This window comes from Ranitomeya variabilis, chromosome 1, assembly GCF_051348905.1.
Source record: "Ranitomeya variabilis isolate aRanVar5 chromosome 1, aRanVar5.hap1, whole genome shotgun sequence".
In the NCBI taxonomy this organism is placed as follows: domain Eukaryota; kingdom Metazoa; phylum Chordata; class Amphibia; order Anura; family Dendrobatidae; genus Ranitomeya; species Ranitomeya variabilis.
Genome location: NC_135232.1, coordinates 198,855,127 through 198,873,727, shown reverse-complemented (window position 1 = coordinate 198,873,727; position 18,601 = coordinate 198,855,127). Strand labels below are relative to the sequence as shown.

Sequence of the window (18,601 nt, the reverse complement as noted above, 5' to 3'; positions counted from 1 at the left end):
TTTTTTTCCATAGGTTTACATGGTACTGTACAACGCATGGAAAACTGTTGCGAATCCGCAGCGGCCAATCAGATACCAGATATATCAGGATTTTATGATTGACTTCTGTCACACACTAAGAGACGCTTCTTATTGCAAAAAATAGTTTTTGCATCACCATATTTTGAGGGCTATAATTTTTCCATATTTCGTCTAACAGAGTCATGTGAGGTCTTGGTTTTTGCGAGATGAGCTGACGCTTTTATTAGTACCATTTTCAGGCACGTGACATTTTTTGGTTGCTTTCTATTCCGATTTTTGGGAGGCAGAAGGTACAAATACCAGCAATTTAGGAATTTCGCATTTTTCCTTTGGGGGGGGGGGTTATGCGATTCCATGTGTGGTAAAATTGATAAGGCAGTTTTATTCTTGGGGTCAGTACGATTACAGCAATACCTCATTTATATCTTTCTTTTTCATATTTTGGCGCTTATATACAATAAATACTATTTTATAGAAAAAATTATTATTTTTGCATCGCTTTATTCTGAGAGCTATAGCTTTTTTTTATTTTTCTACTGATGGAGCTACTCGTATATGGTGGCTTGTTTTTTGTGGAACAAGATGATGTTTAACACAGGTACCGTGTTTATTTATATCCGTCTTTTTATTGTGGTTTATTCCACTTTTTGTTTGGCGGTATGATAATAAAGCATTGCATTTTGCTGTGTTTTACTATTTTTTAATGGTGTTCACTAAAGGGGTAACACCAGTGTGACAGTTCTAGAGGTCGGGTTGTTATTTTAAAATGTAATAATATATGTATATATATATATTATATATACCGTATATACTCGAGTATAAGCCGAGATTTTCAGCCCAAATTTTTGGGCTGAAAGTGCCCCTCTCGGCTTATACTCGAGTCATGATCGGTGGTGGGGTCGGCGGGTGAGGACTGTCATATACTCACCTAGTTCCAGCGTTCCTGGCGCTCCCCCTGCCCGTCCCACGGTCTCCGGGTGCCGCAGCTCTTCCCCTGAGCGGTCACATGGGACCGCTCATTAGAGAAATGAATAGGCTGCTCCACCTCCCATAGGGGCGGAGCCGCATAATTCATTTCTCTAATGACGGTGCCGGTGACCGCTGATAGAGGAAGAGGCTGCGGCACCGAAGACCAGCTGTCCGGGGGAAGGAGCGGGACGCCGGGAGCAGGTAAGTATTACATATTTACCTTCCCTCGTTCCACACGCTGGGCGCCGCGCCATCTTCCCGGCGTCTCTCCGCACTGACTGTGCAGGTCAGAGGGCGCGATGACGCATATAGTGTGCGCGCCGCCCTCTGCCTGATCAGTCAGTGCGGAGAGACGCCGGGAAGATGGCGCGACGCCCGGCGTGTGGAACGAGGACAGGTGAATATGCCGGGACGCTGAGGAGCTGCAAGCAAGAGAGGTGAGTATGTGTGTTTTGTTTTTTTATTGCAGCAGCAGCAATGGCACAGCTTTATGTGGAGTATCTATGGGGCAACGGTGCAGAGCACTATATGGCACAGCTATGGGGCAACGGTGCAGAGCACTATATGGCACAGCTATGGGGAAACGGTGCAGAGCACTATATGGCACAGCTATGGGGCAACGGTGCAGAGCACTATATGGCACAGCTATGGGGCAACAGTGCAGAGCACTATATGGCACAGCTATGGGGCAACGGTGCAGAGCACTATATGGCACAGCTATGGGGCAACGGTGCAGAGCACTATATGGCACAGCTATGGGGCAACGGTGCAGAGCACTATATGGCACAGCTATGGGGCAACGGTGCAGATCACTATATGGCACAGCTATCTATGGGGCAACGGTGCAGAGCACTATATGGCACAGCTATGGGGCAACGGTGCAGAGCATTATATATATGGCACAGCTATGGGGCAACGGTGCAGAGCATTATATATATGGCACAGCTATCTATGGGGCAACGGTGCAGAGCATTATATATATGGCACAGCTATCTATGGGGCAACGGTGCAGAGCATTGTATATATGGCACAGCTTTATGTGGAGCATCTATGGGGCCATAATGAACGGTGCAGAGCATTATATATGGCACAGCTTTATGTGGAGCATCTATGGGGCCATAATGAACGGTGCAGAGCATTATATGTGGCACAGCTTTATGTGGAGCATCTATGGGGCCATAATGAATGGTATGGAGTATCTATTTTTAATTTTGAAATTCACCGGTAGCTGCTGCATTTTCCACCCTAGGCTTATACTCGAGTCAATAAGTTTTCCCAGTTTTTTGTGGCAAAATTAGGGGGGTCGGCTTATACTCGGGTTGGCTTATACTCGAGTATATACGGTATATGTGTGTGTGTTTTTGGCAAAGTCAGCTTACCGCTTTGAAGAAACAGGAATACATCCAGCCTGTGGTTACAGTTTGCACGGAAAACAGATTGGGATAAATCCACACATGTAAAGAAAAAACTTTTTGTTTCACTAGCGATCAGTCCAATGGTAGAGTAAAATATACCTTTTATTTATCCATTAAAAAGTTCCAGATTTCTTCAGTTACAATATGGCATACATGCAATCCCTTATGGACGACATGTTTCGACACCATGTGGTGTGGAGGAAGACACATGTGGTGTATTTGTGAATGTATGCAATATTGTAACTGAAGAAATCTGGAACTTTTTAATGGATAAATAAAAGGTATATTTTACTCTACCATTTGACTGATCACTGGAGAAACAAAAAGTTTTTTCTATATCTATATCTATATATATATATATATATATATGTATATATAATTTTTTTTTTTTTTTACTTTGTCCCACCATGGGACTATCATTTTTTGCAGGCTGATCGCTTGCACAGCATGAGGATGCAGCAAAATCCCCATACTATGCAAAATGTCAGCTCTTGACAGTTGGTATACGTGAATCCCCATGAGTTTCTCTACCCACCTTTTTTACTCCTCATTTTTACCCTTCAACCAAACGGCCCGACCGCTTTATCTGAAATAAAAAACTGACCACAATGGTATTTGGATAAGTTGGCCACAGCAGCCGTTTATTAACACATAATAACAAACAGTTTATTTATTAAACATTAACCACGGGGAGGGTGGTCCTCGAAGCCCCAAAATGTAATAAACTTGGCCTCCAGACCATAAAAACTTGTCTTCCATAACCGTAAAACTTGGCCTCCAGGTCACGTCTTGCCTCTAGCCGCTACGCTCCAGCTCAGAGACGCCCATAGACTCACCCGGCCAATTTCCTCCAAAATTACCCATATATCCTAATTATCACCTCCATGTGATCTTTTTGTTCCATTCCAAATTTGTTCACCCACGGGGGAGTCCAGGACCTTAGAGATTCCCCCCCCCCTCCGATCCACCATTTCCATCACCACCAACCTCGAGGACCTCCCCCCCCACGCTTTGCTGCCGCGACAAAACAGAAAACATAACGCAATAATTCGAGCAATACAATGATAATAACCCCTTTTTCTTAACGACCTTGACATCACCTATGAACGTTTCCAAAGCAACCAACAAAAAAGGGAGGGTGGGTGGGAGCTTGTTTCTAGTACGGTGGGGGACCTAAAATGGTTGCCCCACTGAGATGGCCATTGCCCCTTATACTGCCCGCCCTTACTCTGCCTCTTCTCCCCATTCCCCCTCCCCTTAGCCATACATCATTCCCCTGATTCAAACTTATTAACCCTTCCCCATCCAAAATTCCTTCAACCCAATGCTTTCTCATGTATTATCACTTAACCCTGTTATGGCGTCCTCCCTTTGAAGGCCTGCGGCCCAGTACGGCCTTACTTGACAGTTGGTATACGTGAATCCCCATGAGTTTCTCTACCCACCTTTTTTACTCCTCATTTTTACCCTTCAACCAAACGGCCCGACCGCTTTATCTGAAATAAAAAACTGACCACAATGGTATTTGGATAAGTTGGCCACAGCAGCCGTTTATTAACACATAATAACAAACAGTTTATTTATTAAACATTAACCACGGGGAGGGTGGTCCTCGAAGCCCCGAAATGTAATAAACTTGGCCTCCAGACCATAAAAACTTGTCTTCCATAACCGTAAAACTTGGCCTCCAGGTCACGTCTTGCCTCTAGCCGCTACGCTCCAGCTCAGAGACGCCCATAGACTCACCCGGCCAATTTCCTCCAAAATTACCCATATATCCTAATTATCACCTCCATGTGATCTTTTTGTTCCATTCCAAATTTGTTCACCCACGGGGGAGTCCAGGACCTTAGAGATCCCCCCCCCCTCCGATCCACCATTTCCATCACCACCAACCTCGAGGACCTCCCCCCCCCACGCCACCAGCATAAATGTTCTGACCCCTCAAACATTTATGTCACGCCATACCAAAATACCTTTCTCAATGCCCTCTTGAATCGCCAGACACCACAAATCTAGACCTATCGCATTTAAATGGACCCCATCTTTCCTCCAGTATTCCCCTTGCCCAGACTCCAGATCCTTATGCCGAACCACAAGTGCCCCATTTCTCACCATAAAACGTGAAATCGCTCTGTTTAACGTAATCCTCGCCTTGTTCACACCATGAACAGATCTTGCCTCGCGCCAAACCTTCCTGGGCAAAATGTCCGACCAAACAACCAACAAACGTGGAAACATAGACCAAAGCCGTAACATGTCAAACTTGATATCCTTAATTAGTTCCCTACAGGGACGTTTGCCCAAGTCATTGCCCCCCAAATGAACCACCAACAAGTCTGGCACCCGATCCAATCGAACAAATCTGTGGCATTCCGACAGCAATTGCTTCCACATCATACCCCTTTTTCCGATCCACCTCAGGGTTCCACGCTATCGGGGCACTCCCAGTTGTCTCCCGTCCGGACGCACGTCGGCCCTCAATGCCGCCCAGAATACAAATGAATGACCCATGATCCAAATAAGCAATTGCCTCGGCTCTGAAAATAGAAAAGGAAACATCAACACCATATAACTGAAAAGGAAAACCGCGGTCAATTAGATCAATCCGTTACAACAAAGACGGGCGAATGTAAGAACGAAATCTTACTGATTCCCAACGACCGATCCTCTGAACCATTTCATCTCCTAGACCCCTCCTGGCAGCCTCCGTTGCCGCCCCAATCCGGAATGAATGCCCACTAAAATTCTTCGCTGGAATGCCCCCTTTTTCCAAACAACGTCTAAATACAGTCAAAAATTGAAAACGGGAGAGAAATGACCCATCCTTATGCACTAACAATGGGCAGTCCCCCGAACCTGAACCAGACAGGAAATGTTCTCTCAAACATTTTACCGGGCAAACTGGAGAGCCGTTTACCTCAAAAAGAACCACTCGACAACCTTTACCTGCAGTATCCGTTTTGGAAGAACGCAAAAATATCACTAGCCTGTCCCCAAACATGTCCACATCCTGCCTCAGTATACCACCTTTCTTACACTTGGAAGGACTAACCAATTCACCTAACCGAAACGCACCAAAAAATGCTAGAGAAAATGCTAATCTAAACAAAATTACTTCCCCCATATCCGAACACACAGCCTCTAACTGATTTTCCAGATTTAATAAAACTTCATATGACACCGGCCGCCTACCGTCTGACACCTTCCAGCCTTTACGACAGCCTTTTACCACCTGCCGGACCAGAAACGATTTTGTCAAATCCTGCAACCCTCTAAGTTTAAAGCCAAAAGCCAAGCCTGATAACGAATTATTGATTTTTGACACTGACCAACCTGACTCCCAGATATGACCAATAAATAAAATCAATTTGCTTTCGTCCTCTAAATCCGCACCCATCTGATATTTCCACCGGACCCAAGAATCCCAGGCCCTCATATAGTGCGACCAAGTTCCAGCCGACAGCGATCTGGCCAACAAGTCTCTCACTGCCCCAGCGGAAGATTCCAAAGCTCCTCTGAACAAACCTTCCCCATGGGTTCCACTTGAGGTGCCAACTCCCGAACACGATCCCACTGCGAAGAAGAAAGAGCTTCAAGAATGTTGTTATATTTCAGAACCCCAAGCTCCGCCGTGACCCACAAATTAAAATTCAAACCAGCCCAAACCAAGTGTTGTAAAACTCGCAGAAGAGAGTGTTTTGATGATGACAACGAATTAATAGCCTCCATGGCCCCAATTGAGCCGCAACGAAAACATATTTTCTTGTCTCGAACATTGCCTCCCCATAGTGTCAAAGCTACCACGATAGGAAAAACTTCGTGTAGTGTAAGATCAGCTACTAGACCGTTCTCTTTCCACGTTTTTGGCCACTCGGCCACTAACCATTCGTTCCGAAAAAACAAAGAAAAACCCGATTCGTCCACTGAACCGACCAAAATGCCGAGAAACTCCGCCGACACCACCGGCGCAATCCAGAGTGACTTTCCATTGTATGAATCCAGAAAAAATTCCCAAACTTTCAAATCATCCTTCAGATCCCTTCTAAGCCGTATGAAATGATTCGGCGCTCTAATCCCAACCGTGGCCAATGAAAGTCTACAACAAAAGGCTCTTCCCATTGGCATGATCCGACATGTGAAGTTCAGTTTACCAAGCAACGACTGGACCTCACGAAGTGTTACCTTCTTCAAGCTACCCACACGCTTCACCTCCAATCTCATGTTCACCAGTTTGTCCTCTGGCAATCTACACTCCATTGCCACCGTGTCGATTTCAATACCCAGAAAACTCAAAGATGTAACAGGCCCAACTGTTTTTTCCGCTGCCAACGGAACGCCAAATTTTTTAGCCACCCCTTCCATCGAGTGAAGTAAAACCGAACAATCCGAAGAAAAGACCGACCCGACAAACAAGAAATCATCCAAATAATGAACACAAGAACCGAGTCCTGTCACGTCCTTAACTACCCATTCTAGAAACGTACTAAATGCTTCGAAATAGGCGCATGACAATGAACACCCCATCGGTAAACAACGATCCACAAAAAATCCCCCGTCCCAAAAACAACCAAGCAAATGCATACTGTCCGGGTGAACTGGTAGCAGTCTAAACGCTGCCTCAATGTCCGTCTTTGCCAACATGGCCCCTTGTCCACATTTTCTAACCCATGACATTGCCGAATCAAAAGAAGTATATAACACAGAACACAATTGGGGGTCAATTCCATCGTTTACCGAAGAGCCCTTCGGAAATGAAAGGTGATGAATCAACCTGAACTTGTTAGGCTCCTTTTTTGGCACAACCCCCAATGGCGACACTCTCAGGTTAACCATGGGGGCTGTGTCAAATGGCCCAGCCATTCTACCTAAAGCCACTTCTTTTTGTAATTTTTCAGTGACCACTTCTGGGAATTCCCTGGCTGATTTCAAATTCTTGGTTGATAACCTCACCTCCATGTCAACAAAAGGGATCTTGAATCCCTCCCGAAAACCATCACGCAACAATTTTGCAGCCTCTTTGTCAGGGTATTTATTTAGGAAGTGCTCCATCTCTTCCAGCCGAACTGGTGTCACCCCTTTTTTCAAAACCCTCAGATCCCTTCTGTCTTCCTCCCTTGAAGCACTTCGACACCCCATGATTACCTCCGCAGGCGGAACACTCGTGTTTGAATTTGCACTTGGCGCCAAACCTGCATGCGCCGTCATTGTATGAGAAGCACAGTCCTTTCTGTACTGCCACCGAGTGCCCTGACTGCCCTGAACCCCCGGTGCCCCCAAGAAACGATTGTGAACCCGAACCCCCTTTTCCAGGGGCCGTCACTCTCATCCATAGAGCTATGTCTTTATGATCCCATCTAATGTTTGGACGAACTGCTTTCCTCTGGCGGAATTGTTCGTCATATCTCAACCATCCTTGTCCCCCGTATACTCTATATGCCTCCCCTATGGTATCCATATAGCAGAATAGGGGCGAACAATTTTCTGGCGCTTTTTCCCCAATCACGCTAGCCAATATAGCGAAAGCCTGTAACCAGTTATTGAATGTGCGGGGTATCAAACGAAAACGTCTCCTCTCCTCGTCTTCCTTTTTAGACTCATCCCGTCTGACCCTGTCTAAATTAAAACGTTCGAGTGGGAGAAGTGAGAATATCTCCACGTATTCCCCCTTCCAAATCCTATCCCTTACTTCCTGCTTTAAATGTGTTCCCAGAGGCCCCTCAAAACAGACATACACTTCACATTTTGCAGCATCCCCTAAACGCACTGCTTCATCTTTATCTTTGCCCCCGTTATCAACCGCCGTGGATACCTGACCCGTTATCGCGTTGCCCGAAGCCGCCTCGTCCCCAGCCGCCGCAGTAACCCCCGTTACCTCGCTCTGTACCACAGGACGTGACTCTAGACTTCTTTCTCCATCCCCTATACCCCTCCTATTACCTAACCAAGCCGCCGAGGGAGATAACGTACCCTGCGTACTCCCCGCCTCCCATAACCGCACTAAATCTTTAAGACTTTGTAATAAAACACCAGAGCCGCCACTAGCCCCCCCAACAGATAACTCCTCCCCCCTTGCATTCACATTTGAGGCTAGTGCAGGTAAGTAAAAAGAAGTGAAGTCTCGCTCACCTGGCTGCCTGGGTGCTGTGTTCCCAGCAGCCGCCAATCCAGCGTCCTGACGCGATCTCTCTGGGCGCGTGCTTCCTCCATCCTCGTGCTGTCCCATGGAAGTTGATGCAGTGTGCAGCCGGCCTGACTTGACCGCTGCATCCCCAGTGTCCATACGTCCCACATGTCCTGGTTCGGATCCGGCTGATGATCCTCTTCTTCTAGATGAATGGCCTAATCCATGCTCCCCCCTCCTCTCCCCCTCCCCAGTGGCCAGAGATTCCCTCCCTCCTACTACACAGTGATCTACTCCATGCCTGCGGTCAGCTTCACCCCCCCTCCCCCTCCCAGCTGCAGCACAGGGACGTCGAGCTCTGCTCTCTGTAGCAGCAGCAGCCGATGAGCGGGAGGAGTCTCCCCACTGCCACTCACCAGCCGCCCTGCGTGCTGGTGCTCGCCCCGCCGACTCCTCACTGCTGCTGGATGAATGCCGAGCCTGGGGCCTAACCGAAGGGGCCCCAGCCGTTCCTGACCCCGGATCCCTGGCTCCTTCTGCTGCTGATGAGTGCTCGCGTTGCCGGCTTCCCCCCTGCGCTGAAGGCACCTGACTAGCAGGCCCTCGTGTGCTCCTCAGTACCTCTCTGCCCCGCCGAGCCGAGCCCGTTCCTGGTTGGGCAGCGGCCGCTCCTGCTCCTGGATCCACGCTTCCTCCAGACGCCATCGCTGCAGGGGAGGCCGACACCTCCCCCTGTTGCAGGCCCCGCCGGTGTTGCGGATTCCTCCCAGCCGCAGGTTTACGCGCCGGCTGCCGACGCTTCGTGACCGCGGCCAGAGGGTCCCTAGAGGGGCTCCTTATACGGCGCCGGGCCCTGGGGGTAGCCTCAGGGCTGAGGCGCTCCGGAGGCCTAGACCTCCGAGTCCGTCGCCCTGCACTTAAGCCTTGGGGTTGCTCGGCTCCCCCATCAGGCAGCAGGCCCTGAATGGATGCCTGCAGCCATCCCGCACCTCTGGTTCCCGCAGCCGCTCTCAATTGCTGCAAAATCGCCTCAATCTCCATAACTAAAATCAGCTCTGAGCTTGTTTCTAGTACGGTGGGGGACCTAAAATGGTTGCCCCACTGAGATGGCCGTTGCCCCTTATACTGCCCGCCCTTACTCCGCCTCTTCTCCCCATTCCCCCTCCCCTTAGCCATACATCATTCCCCTGATTCAAACTTATTAACCCTTCCCCATCCAAAATTCCTTCAACCCAATGCTTTCTCATGTATTATCACTTAACCCTGTCATGGCGTCCTCCCTTTGAAGGCCTGCGGCCCAGTACGGCCTTACTGGACTGACAGAGTTGCTGATCATGCACTGACGACATTTGGGCATCATGGCAACAATCACGACCCCGCGTCACGCCGCAGGGTCTCCGTTCCAATGGGAGAGGGGCTGTCAGCCCTCTGCCAGCTCCAGATCACAGCATTTAGGAGGTTAAAGTGCCGAATGTCAGCTGTCAGAATCAGCTGACACCCAGCGGCGATCGCCCATGCACAGACCGTGTGCACAGGCGATCGCGATGATGTAATAATCAGTCCCTGGTCAGATAGGCACAGGGACGTATTATCACGACATACAGTATGTCAGTAAGGGGTTAAAGATCTTGCCCTATGTGCAGTTATAAGCTGTACCCTGTCTTCTTCCTTGCTGAGCAACCTTTCAGGTCATGTTGATTTAAGACACAGTTTACTGCCGGTTTCACACGTCAGTGATTCCCATACGTGAGGTGTCAGTTTTCTCACGTACCGGAGACACTGACACACGTAGACACATTAAAATCAATGTGTCTCTGCACATGCCAGCGTGTTTTCGCGGACCGTGTGTCCGCGTGCAAAACACGGAGACATGTCAGTGTTCGTGGGAGCGCACGGATCACACGGACCCATTAAAGTCAATGGGTCCGTGTAAAACAAGTACCGCACACGGATGCTGTCCGTGTGCAGTCCGTGTGCCGTGCAGGAGACAGCGCTACAGTGAGTGCTGTCCCCCCAGCGTGGTGCTGAAGCCCCCATTCATTTCTTCTCTCCAGCAGCGTTCGCTGGAGAGAAGAAATGAAAAATCATTGTATTTAGCTTTTTTTTTGCGGTAGAAATAAAGATCTTTGTTCCAAACCCCCCTCCCACCCCCTGTGCGCCCCCCCGCTGGAAAGAAAATACTCACCCGGCTCCCTCGAAGCGTCCTCTCCGTGCCGCAGCTTCTCCTGTATGAGCGGTCACGTGGTGCCGCCCATTACAGTCATGAATATGCGGCTCCACCCCTATGGGGGGCAGGGGGCGGGGCGCACAGGGGGTGGGAGGGGGGGAAACAAAGATCTTTATTTCTACCGCAAAAAAACAAAATACAATGATTTTTCATTTCTTCTCTCCAGCGAACGCTGCTGGAGAGAAGAAATGAATGGTGGCTTCAGCACCCAAAGCAGGGGACAGCGCTTACTGTAGCGCTGTCTCCTGCACGGTCCGTGTGGTACCCAGTCGGCACACGGCTGCCGCATGTGTGCCACACTGATGTGCCACGTGAGCTCACGGACACACGGACACGGATAACTCCGGTACCGGAATTATCTGGACGTGTGGGACAGGCCTTCTGCTGATATTGATACTTTTGTCCTTGTTTCCTCCACCATATTCACATGGTTGTTTGCTTTGGTTCTTGGATTCATTTATGTTTGTTGCACCAAATCACATCCCCACCCTGAATGCTATGATGGCTGCATGGTCCCATGGTGTTTATACTTGCATCTAATTGTTTCAAAGATGAATTTGGTACTTTTTGGGAGTTTGGAAATAGTTAATAAGAATGTACTGGTTTTGTGGAGGTCATAATTCTTTTTGTCCAATGTCAAGCAAAGAGGTAAATGGGCCCTAAAATGATGCCACATATATACCTCCAATTGGCTGTAAATCTCAGTAGCTCCTCATCTAAAGCCAAGACATAATTCTCTCAACTTTTCCAAGCTATTTAAAGGCAAAGTTAACTTGGTGTATATCAAAATCTGCCCAATTATAGTTCACAATATCAAAATTCCAAAAGAAATGATACAGTTTGTGAATATTTGCTGAAAAGTTATATACAAAGTTTATATCCAAAACAACTTGCTTTAAAGTAGAGTTTGTTGACCTGGAGTTGGGACGAATAATTAAGTTGTAAAGACATCAATTGTGTAATTGAAAATGTCAGCTTCTGAATTCCTCTGTTTTTACAGTATCACTTGCTGCCTGCTTACTATCAATACCTCCTAATATCAGCTGTCACCATTCTCACAATAACAGAAAGTCTGAGACTTTACCTGGGATACATTGGAAATTTGCAAGAGAAGGTAAGTTATATGTGGGGGAGCATGGGCACATGTGAAGCATTGATTGATGAAACAAGGTTTGGATAATTAATATAAGTAGTATAAATGTTTATATGTGTAGCAATCATTTTATAAAGAGCGGCCATTTACCAACACTTTGCTCCACTTTTCTCATCAACGATTACAGACTCTAAGGTCTATAGCATCTGAGCTGCAAGGAGATGAGATATGCTTGAATAAAGGAAGTTTTCCAATTGCTTAAGAGTCTCCCAGAGTTTTACTTCCTTATACTACCATGGACAAGAATGCAAAAAATGACTTTACGGGAATCTGCATATACTACTCCAAAAGGTCTTATCAGGTTTCTAGACATTTCACTCCAAGGCCTCACAGATCAGGATCTGCTTATAATAAATATTAACTTCAGTAAAAAAAAAAAAACAAAAAAAAAACGTACAGGGCAAAATCGAAAGCTAGTACCATGGATTTCTAGGAGGCAAGGGTCACATTCTGACCTAATGACAGCAGTAAAGCTGCTAATGTAGTGATGTAATTACGTCTCGTGTTCAGAGACCAAATGAGGAATAAGTCTTAAGCATAAGAGGATGAAAACACAGTGCACAATGATTAAAAGAGCAGCTGTTTTAATTGTATTAAAATGTGCTTTAATAATTGATAGTTGGCGCTTTACCTTTTAATTTTTCCTTATTCATGTTCTCTCTTAGGTTCCAGAATTGTCCGGGTTTCTGCTCTTGACGTTCCTCATACAAATGCCGCTCATACTCTTCCTTTTAACAGATGAACAGATTGTGATTTTACCCCTGGAGTTTGCAGTTCATACAATTTATATCATTTTTCTTAACTTTGAGCTATTGGTGTCGTTCTTTGCTCTGAAAATCATGACACGACAACTTGCTACTCAGTTTTATTTACAGAGTACTGATGATTTAGAAGCCAAAGCCTTACCTTCTAAGGTGAAAAAACAACAGAGCACAGACTTCATAACAGAACAGCAAAAGAAGAACGCCTTGATGTACTGATCCGAACATGTGTCCTATGCACTGCTCACATCATGTTGGAGGCTCAGAATTGAGTTTTAGTACTTTGCAGCATTTTTTTCACACCTGCCATAAGCTTTTGCAAAGTAAGAATGCTTTAAAAAATAGAAATGTTTACAGTTAATTTTTATCAATTAATAAAATGCAAAGATGAATGGACAAAAGGGAAATCTAGATCAAATAATTGGTGTGAACACCCTTTGCCTTCAAGACAGCATACATTTTTCTAGGTACACTTGCACGCAATTTTTTTTTTTTGTAAACTTATTTTATTGAAACATTTTTCAGGATAAACGCTATAACATACAGTCATCTACTATACAATTGTCTAAGGGTCACTTCCGTTTTTGTCTGTCTGTCTTTCCGTCTGTAACGGAAATCCCAAGTCGCTGATTGGTTGTGGCTGTTTTGCAGCGACCAATCAACGGCAGGCACAGTCCGGCGGCAAAATGGTCGCTCCTTCCTCCCCGCAGTCAGTGCCCGCTCCATAATCCCCTCCAGTCAGCCCTCACACAGGGTTAATGGCAGCGTTAATGGACCGCGCTATGCCGCAGTGTAACGCACTCCATTAACGCAGCTATTAACCCTGTGTGACCAACTTTTTACTATTAATGCTGCGTATGCAGCATCAATAGTAAAAAGATCTAATGTTACAAATAATAATAAAAAAAGGTTATTCTCACCTTCCAATGTCGCGCGCTGTCACCGGCAGTGCAAGCGGCAGGTTCCGATGCCGAGGATGCTATGCGAGAAGGACCTACCATGACATCACAGTCATGTGACCGTGACGTCATCACAGGTCCTGCGCTCATATCACCAACCCTGGGACCGGAAGCTGCCACGTGCACCGCACACAGGCGCCAGGACTTCAAGGGGCCTTTGGAAGGTGAGTATATGTTAATTTTTTGTTTTAAGTCTTTTTTAACCACGCATATATTGCCCACATTGCTATATACCACGTGGGCTGTGTTACATACTGCGTGGGCTCTGTTATATACTACATCTCTGTGCTATATACTATGTAGCTGGGCAATATACAACGTGACTGTGCAATATACTACGTGCTCTGTTATATACTATGTAGCTGTGCAATATACCATGTGGCTGTGTCGGTTCTGTCATATACTACGTCGACTGTGCAATATACTACGTAGCTATGCAACATACTACATGCCTCTACAATATACTACGTGGCTCTGCTATATACTACTTTGCTGACCAATATACTACATAGCTGTGCAATACACTATGTAGCTGTGCAATACACTACGTGACTGTTATATACTACGTGGCTCTACAATATACTAAGTGGCTATGTTATATACTACGTGGCTCTGCTATATACTACGTGCCTGTGCAATACACTACGTGGCTATGTTATATACTACGTAGCTCTGCTGTATACTACGTATGCTGTTACATACTATGTAGCTCTCTTATATACTACGTCACTGTGCAATATAGTACGTAGCCTGAGCTATATTTTACCTACATATTCTAGAATACCCGATACGTTAGAATCGGGCCACCATCTAGTCTACTATATAATTGTCTAAGGGTCACTTTAGTCTTTCTGTCTGTCTGTCACGGAAATCCCAAGTCACTGATTGGTCGCGGCAAAACAGCCACGACCAATCAGCAACGGTCACAGTCCGGCGGCAAAATGGCCAATCCTTACTCCCCACAGTCAGTGCCCGCTCCACACTCCCCTCCAGTCAGCGCTCACACAGGGTTAATGGCAGCGTTAACGGACCGCGTTATGCCGCGGTGTAACGCAGTCCGTTAATGCTGCTATTAACCCTGTATGACCAACTTTTTACTATTGATGCTGCCTATGCATCATCAATAGTAAAAAGATCTAATGTTAAAAATAATAAAAAAAAATAAAAAAATAATTATACTCACCGTCCGTCGGCCCCTCGGATCCAGAACCGGCCTTTCCCGCTCCTCGCGATGCCCCGGTGACCGCTCCAGGCATTGCGATCTCGTGAGATGATGACGTAGCGGTCTCCCGAGACCGCTACGTCATCATCTCTCGAGACCGCAATGCACTCTTGGGACAAGAGCACGCGAGGAGCATCGGTAAACGCTTCGCCTGGAACCGGGGGCTAACGGAAGGTGAGTATATAACTATTTTTTATTTTAATTATTTTTTCTTAACAGGGGTATGATGCCCACATTGCTATATACTACGTGGGCTGTGCAATATACTACGTGGACGTGCAATATACTACGTGGGCTGTGCAATATACTACGTGGGCTGTGCTATATACTACATGGGCTGTGCTATACACTACGTGGGCTGTGCTATACACTACGTGGGCTGTGTTATACACTACGTGGGCTGTTATATACTGCGTGCGTGGGCTGTTATATACTGCGTGCGTGGGCTGTTATAAACTACGTGGCTGTTATATGCTATGTGGGCTGTGCTATATACTACGTGGCTGTGCTATGTACTACGTGGGCTGTTATATACTACGTGGCTGTGCTTTATACTACGTGGTCGGCCGCGAACAATCAGCGACAGGCGCAGTCCGACCACAAATTGGCGCGGGATTTGAACCACGTTTCGCTAATTGGTCGCGGCCGGCCGAATCCTGTGTATTCAATGTATTATTCTAAAATCTTCATAAATAAACTACATACATATTCTAGAATACCCGATGCGTTAGAATCGGGCTACCAGCTAGTAGAATATAAGTAGATAACTTCATTCCAATATTTCTGTCATGGCTATACTCTGGGACTCAATCCTGGGATCTCTGGCTGTGGGTACGTTTCCCTCTCTATTGGACCACAGCCTGTGTGGTCCCTGTCCAACTGCTGATAATGGTCTGGTCTGTGCTCTGCTGTGTTGCTTCTTTGCAGCTGTTTTTACCTCCCCGTTTTGGTTTCTCCTATCACATCTTGGGAAGGAATATTTATACTCTCCCAGCACATGCAGTCTTTGCTGGCTACATTCCAAGTTTGCTGGATGTTTGGAGTCCCAGCTCCCCAGTTAAGGTTTATCTTGCTGAGGATCTCTCTATTGCTTCTCCTGTGGTTTCTTTGCGTATTCCCTTTGTCAGCTGTATTCCTATTTTGTTACATTCAGGATTTGGGGATTTTAAGGGTATGTGCACACGTCAGGATTTCTTGCAGAAATTTCCTGAAGAAAACCGGAAATTTTCTGCAAGAAATCCGTTTTTTTTGCGTTTTTTTTTTTAGCATTTTGCAAGCGAAATTAGCTTGCAGAATGCTAAAGTTTTCCAAGCGATCTGTAGCATCGCTTGGAAAACTGACTGACAGGCTGGTCACACTTGTCAGTGTTTGACAAGTGTGACCAACTTTTTACTATAGATGCAGCCTATACCGCATCAATAGTAAAAGATAGAATGTTTAAAAGTAATAAAAAATTTTTTTAAAAAAATGGTTATACTCACCTGCAGACAGCCGATCTCCTCAGCGGCGTCCGTTCCTATAGATGATGTGTGTGTGTGCAGGACCTTCGATGACGTCGCGGTCACATGACCGGTCTCGCGACCAATCACAAGACCGCGACGTCATCGCAGGTCCTTCACCACACACCAGCTATAGGAACCGAAGCGGCAGTATGCACCTGAGAGGCGGGAAGACTCCGGGGGCCATCGAAGGTGAGTATATCACTATTTTTTATTTTAATTCTTTTTTTTTACCAATTATATGGTGCCCAGTCTGTGGAGGAGAGTCTCCTCTCCTCCACCCTGGGTACCAACCGCACATAATCTGCTTACTTCCCGCATGGTGTGCACAGCCCCGTGCGGGAAGTAAGCAGATCAATGCATTCCTAGGTGTGCGGAACCCCGCAATTCCGCAAATTTAATGAACATGTTGCTTTTTTTTCCCGCGATGCGATTTTTTCGCGGAAAAAAATGCAATATTTGCACAAAAAAAGCGGATTACCCTGAAAATAATGGGAGGCATACGTTAGTGTTTTTTTCGCGTTATCACGTTTTTATAGCGAAAAAACGCGAAAAAAAACGCGAAAAAATACTGAACGTGTGCACATGGCCTTACCCTGGCTTGTTCATTCCCGTGGGCGTGTTAGAGATCACTCAAAACAATCTCCTTATCGTACAGTTCCATGTAAGATAGCAGAAATCCCTGCCCTGTTCAACACTTATGATTTGCACAAAGTTTTTTAAAGAACTCAGCAGAGAGGCTGTTCTAAAACGTGTTGGAGAACTAATCACAGATTGTATTGATGTAAGATTGTGCAAATCTGTCTCTTCATGTAATCCCAGACAGACTTGATGCCGAGATCAGGGTTTTGTGATGGCAATGTCATCACTTCCAGGACTCTTAGTTATTCTTTACACTAAAAATAGTTCTTCATGCCATTGCCTTCAAATGTATTCTTCAGCATAAGAACCCCAAACAAAGCCAATCAGATGAGTGATGGTACTGCATGATGGATACAGATCTGCCTGTGTTTCTTAGCATTGTGAACAATAAGTATTGGGCAACATTGAGGACTGTAGGTGCAGTGGTCAGCCAAGGGACCTTAGTGCAACAGATGAAAGATACACCATGCTTACTTCCCTTCATTAGTGCAGCTCAGTGGTTCGTGTTGCAGCTGTGGGGACCTGTGTTCAAATACCACACTTTCAAGGAGTTTGTATGGGTTTCCGCCCACACTTCAAATAAACACTGACAGGGAACTTCGATTCTGAGCCCCATTGGGGAGGGAGATGATGTCTGTAGAGCACTGTAAAATATGATGGCACTATATAAGCAAGAATAATAGATATCAGAAGATGTCCAGCAGTGCCATCAACTCAGGACTAAAAGCAAATTCAGTGGGACCCATGCTACACTGATCTTCTGTTCGGAGAAGTATGGTCACAAGTAGTTTTCATGGAAGAAATTGTGCCAAAACCTATACCTTTGGCATGGAAAAAAGTGGCTTTTATACACAAAAATATAGGAACCTGGGTGCAGAAAAATGATGCAAAATCTGAACTGTTTGACAAACAAAAGGCAGTTTGTTGCTTGGATAGTGGTACGATAATGTGTCTGCAGGCAACAATGAAATATGGTGGAGGTTCCTTGTAAGTCTGGGGCTGCATTTCAGCAAAGGGAGTTGGGAATTTGGCCAGAATAAATAGTGTACATAGAAACACAGAGAACAAGGAGTCCTGGAAGTGATAATAAGGCACCCACAGAACCCTGATGTCAGCAGCATAGAGTCTGTATGGGATTACATGAAGAAACAGAAGGATTTCTGCAAGCCTACATCCACAGAAGATCTGTGGTTAGTTCTTCAAGATTTTTGGAAAAACCTCCCTGCAGAATTCCCTCCAACTGTGTGCAAGCCTACCTAGTAAAATAAATTCTGTGATGCTATTTTGGGCAGTTACATCAAATAATGATTTAGATTTCTATTTGTTAATTATTTTTCCATTTTAATTGATAAAAATAAACAACATGGTTTTTCTTTTCTATTTAAAAAAAACAAAAAAAAAACCACTTTGGTGCATTTTTTTTTTCTAAACCTGTCTAAAACTTTTGCAGAGTACATGTATATTAATTTAAATTATGCAAACTATTTTGTCAAGCAGAATTAGAGACAATTTGCATATACAGTATTTTGGCAAAATTTAGACTGTTGTCCATCAGGAACAAAACCCTGTGAAAGTGGAACCTAAATAGGGTTGATCTAATAGCTTTGGA

General features: G+C 45.8%; 1 protein-coding gene across 1 annotated transcript in view; it reads left to right on the top strand.

Moving 5' to 3' along the window:
• LOC143793853 (transmembrane protein 17B-like) overlaps window positions 1–13,049 on the top strand; it is a 29,852-nt gene extending 16,803 nt beyond the window's left edge. Inside the window, exons 3-4 of the mRNA XM_077280814.1 lie at window positions 11,757–11,870; window positions 12,575–13,049. Coding sequence (XP_077136929.1) covers window positions 11,757–11,870; window positions 12,575–12,889 — 429 coding nt within the window. The 3' untranslated portion in view covers window positions 12,890–13,049. The remainder of the gene's footprint in view (window positions 1–11,756; window positions 11,871–12,574) is intronic.
• The last annotated feature ends 5,552 nt before the right edge of the window (window positions 13,050–18,601 follow it).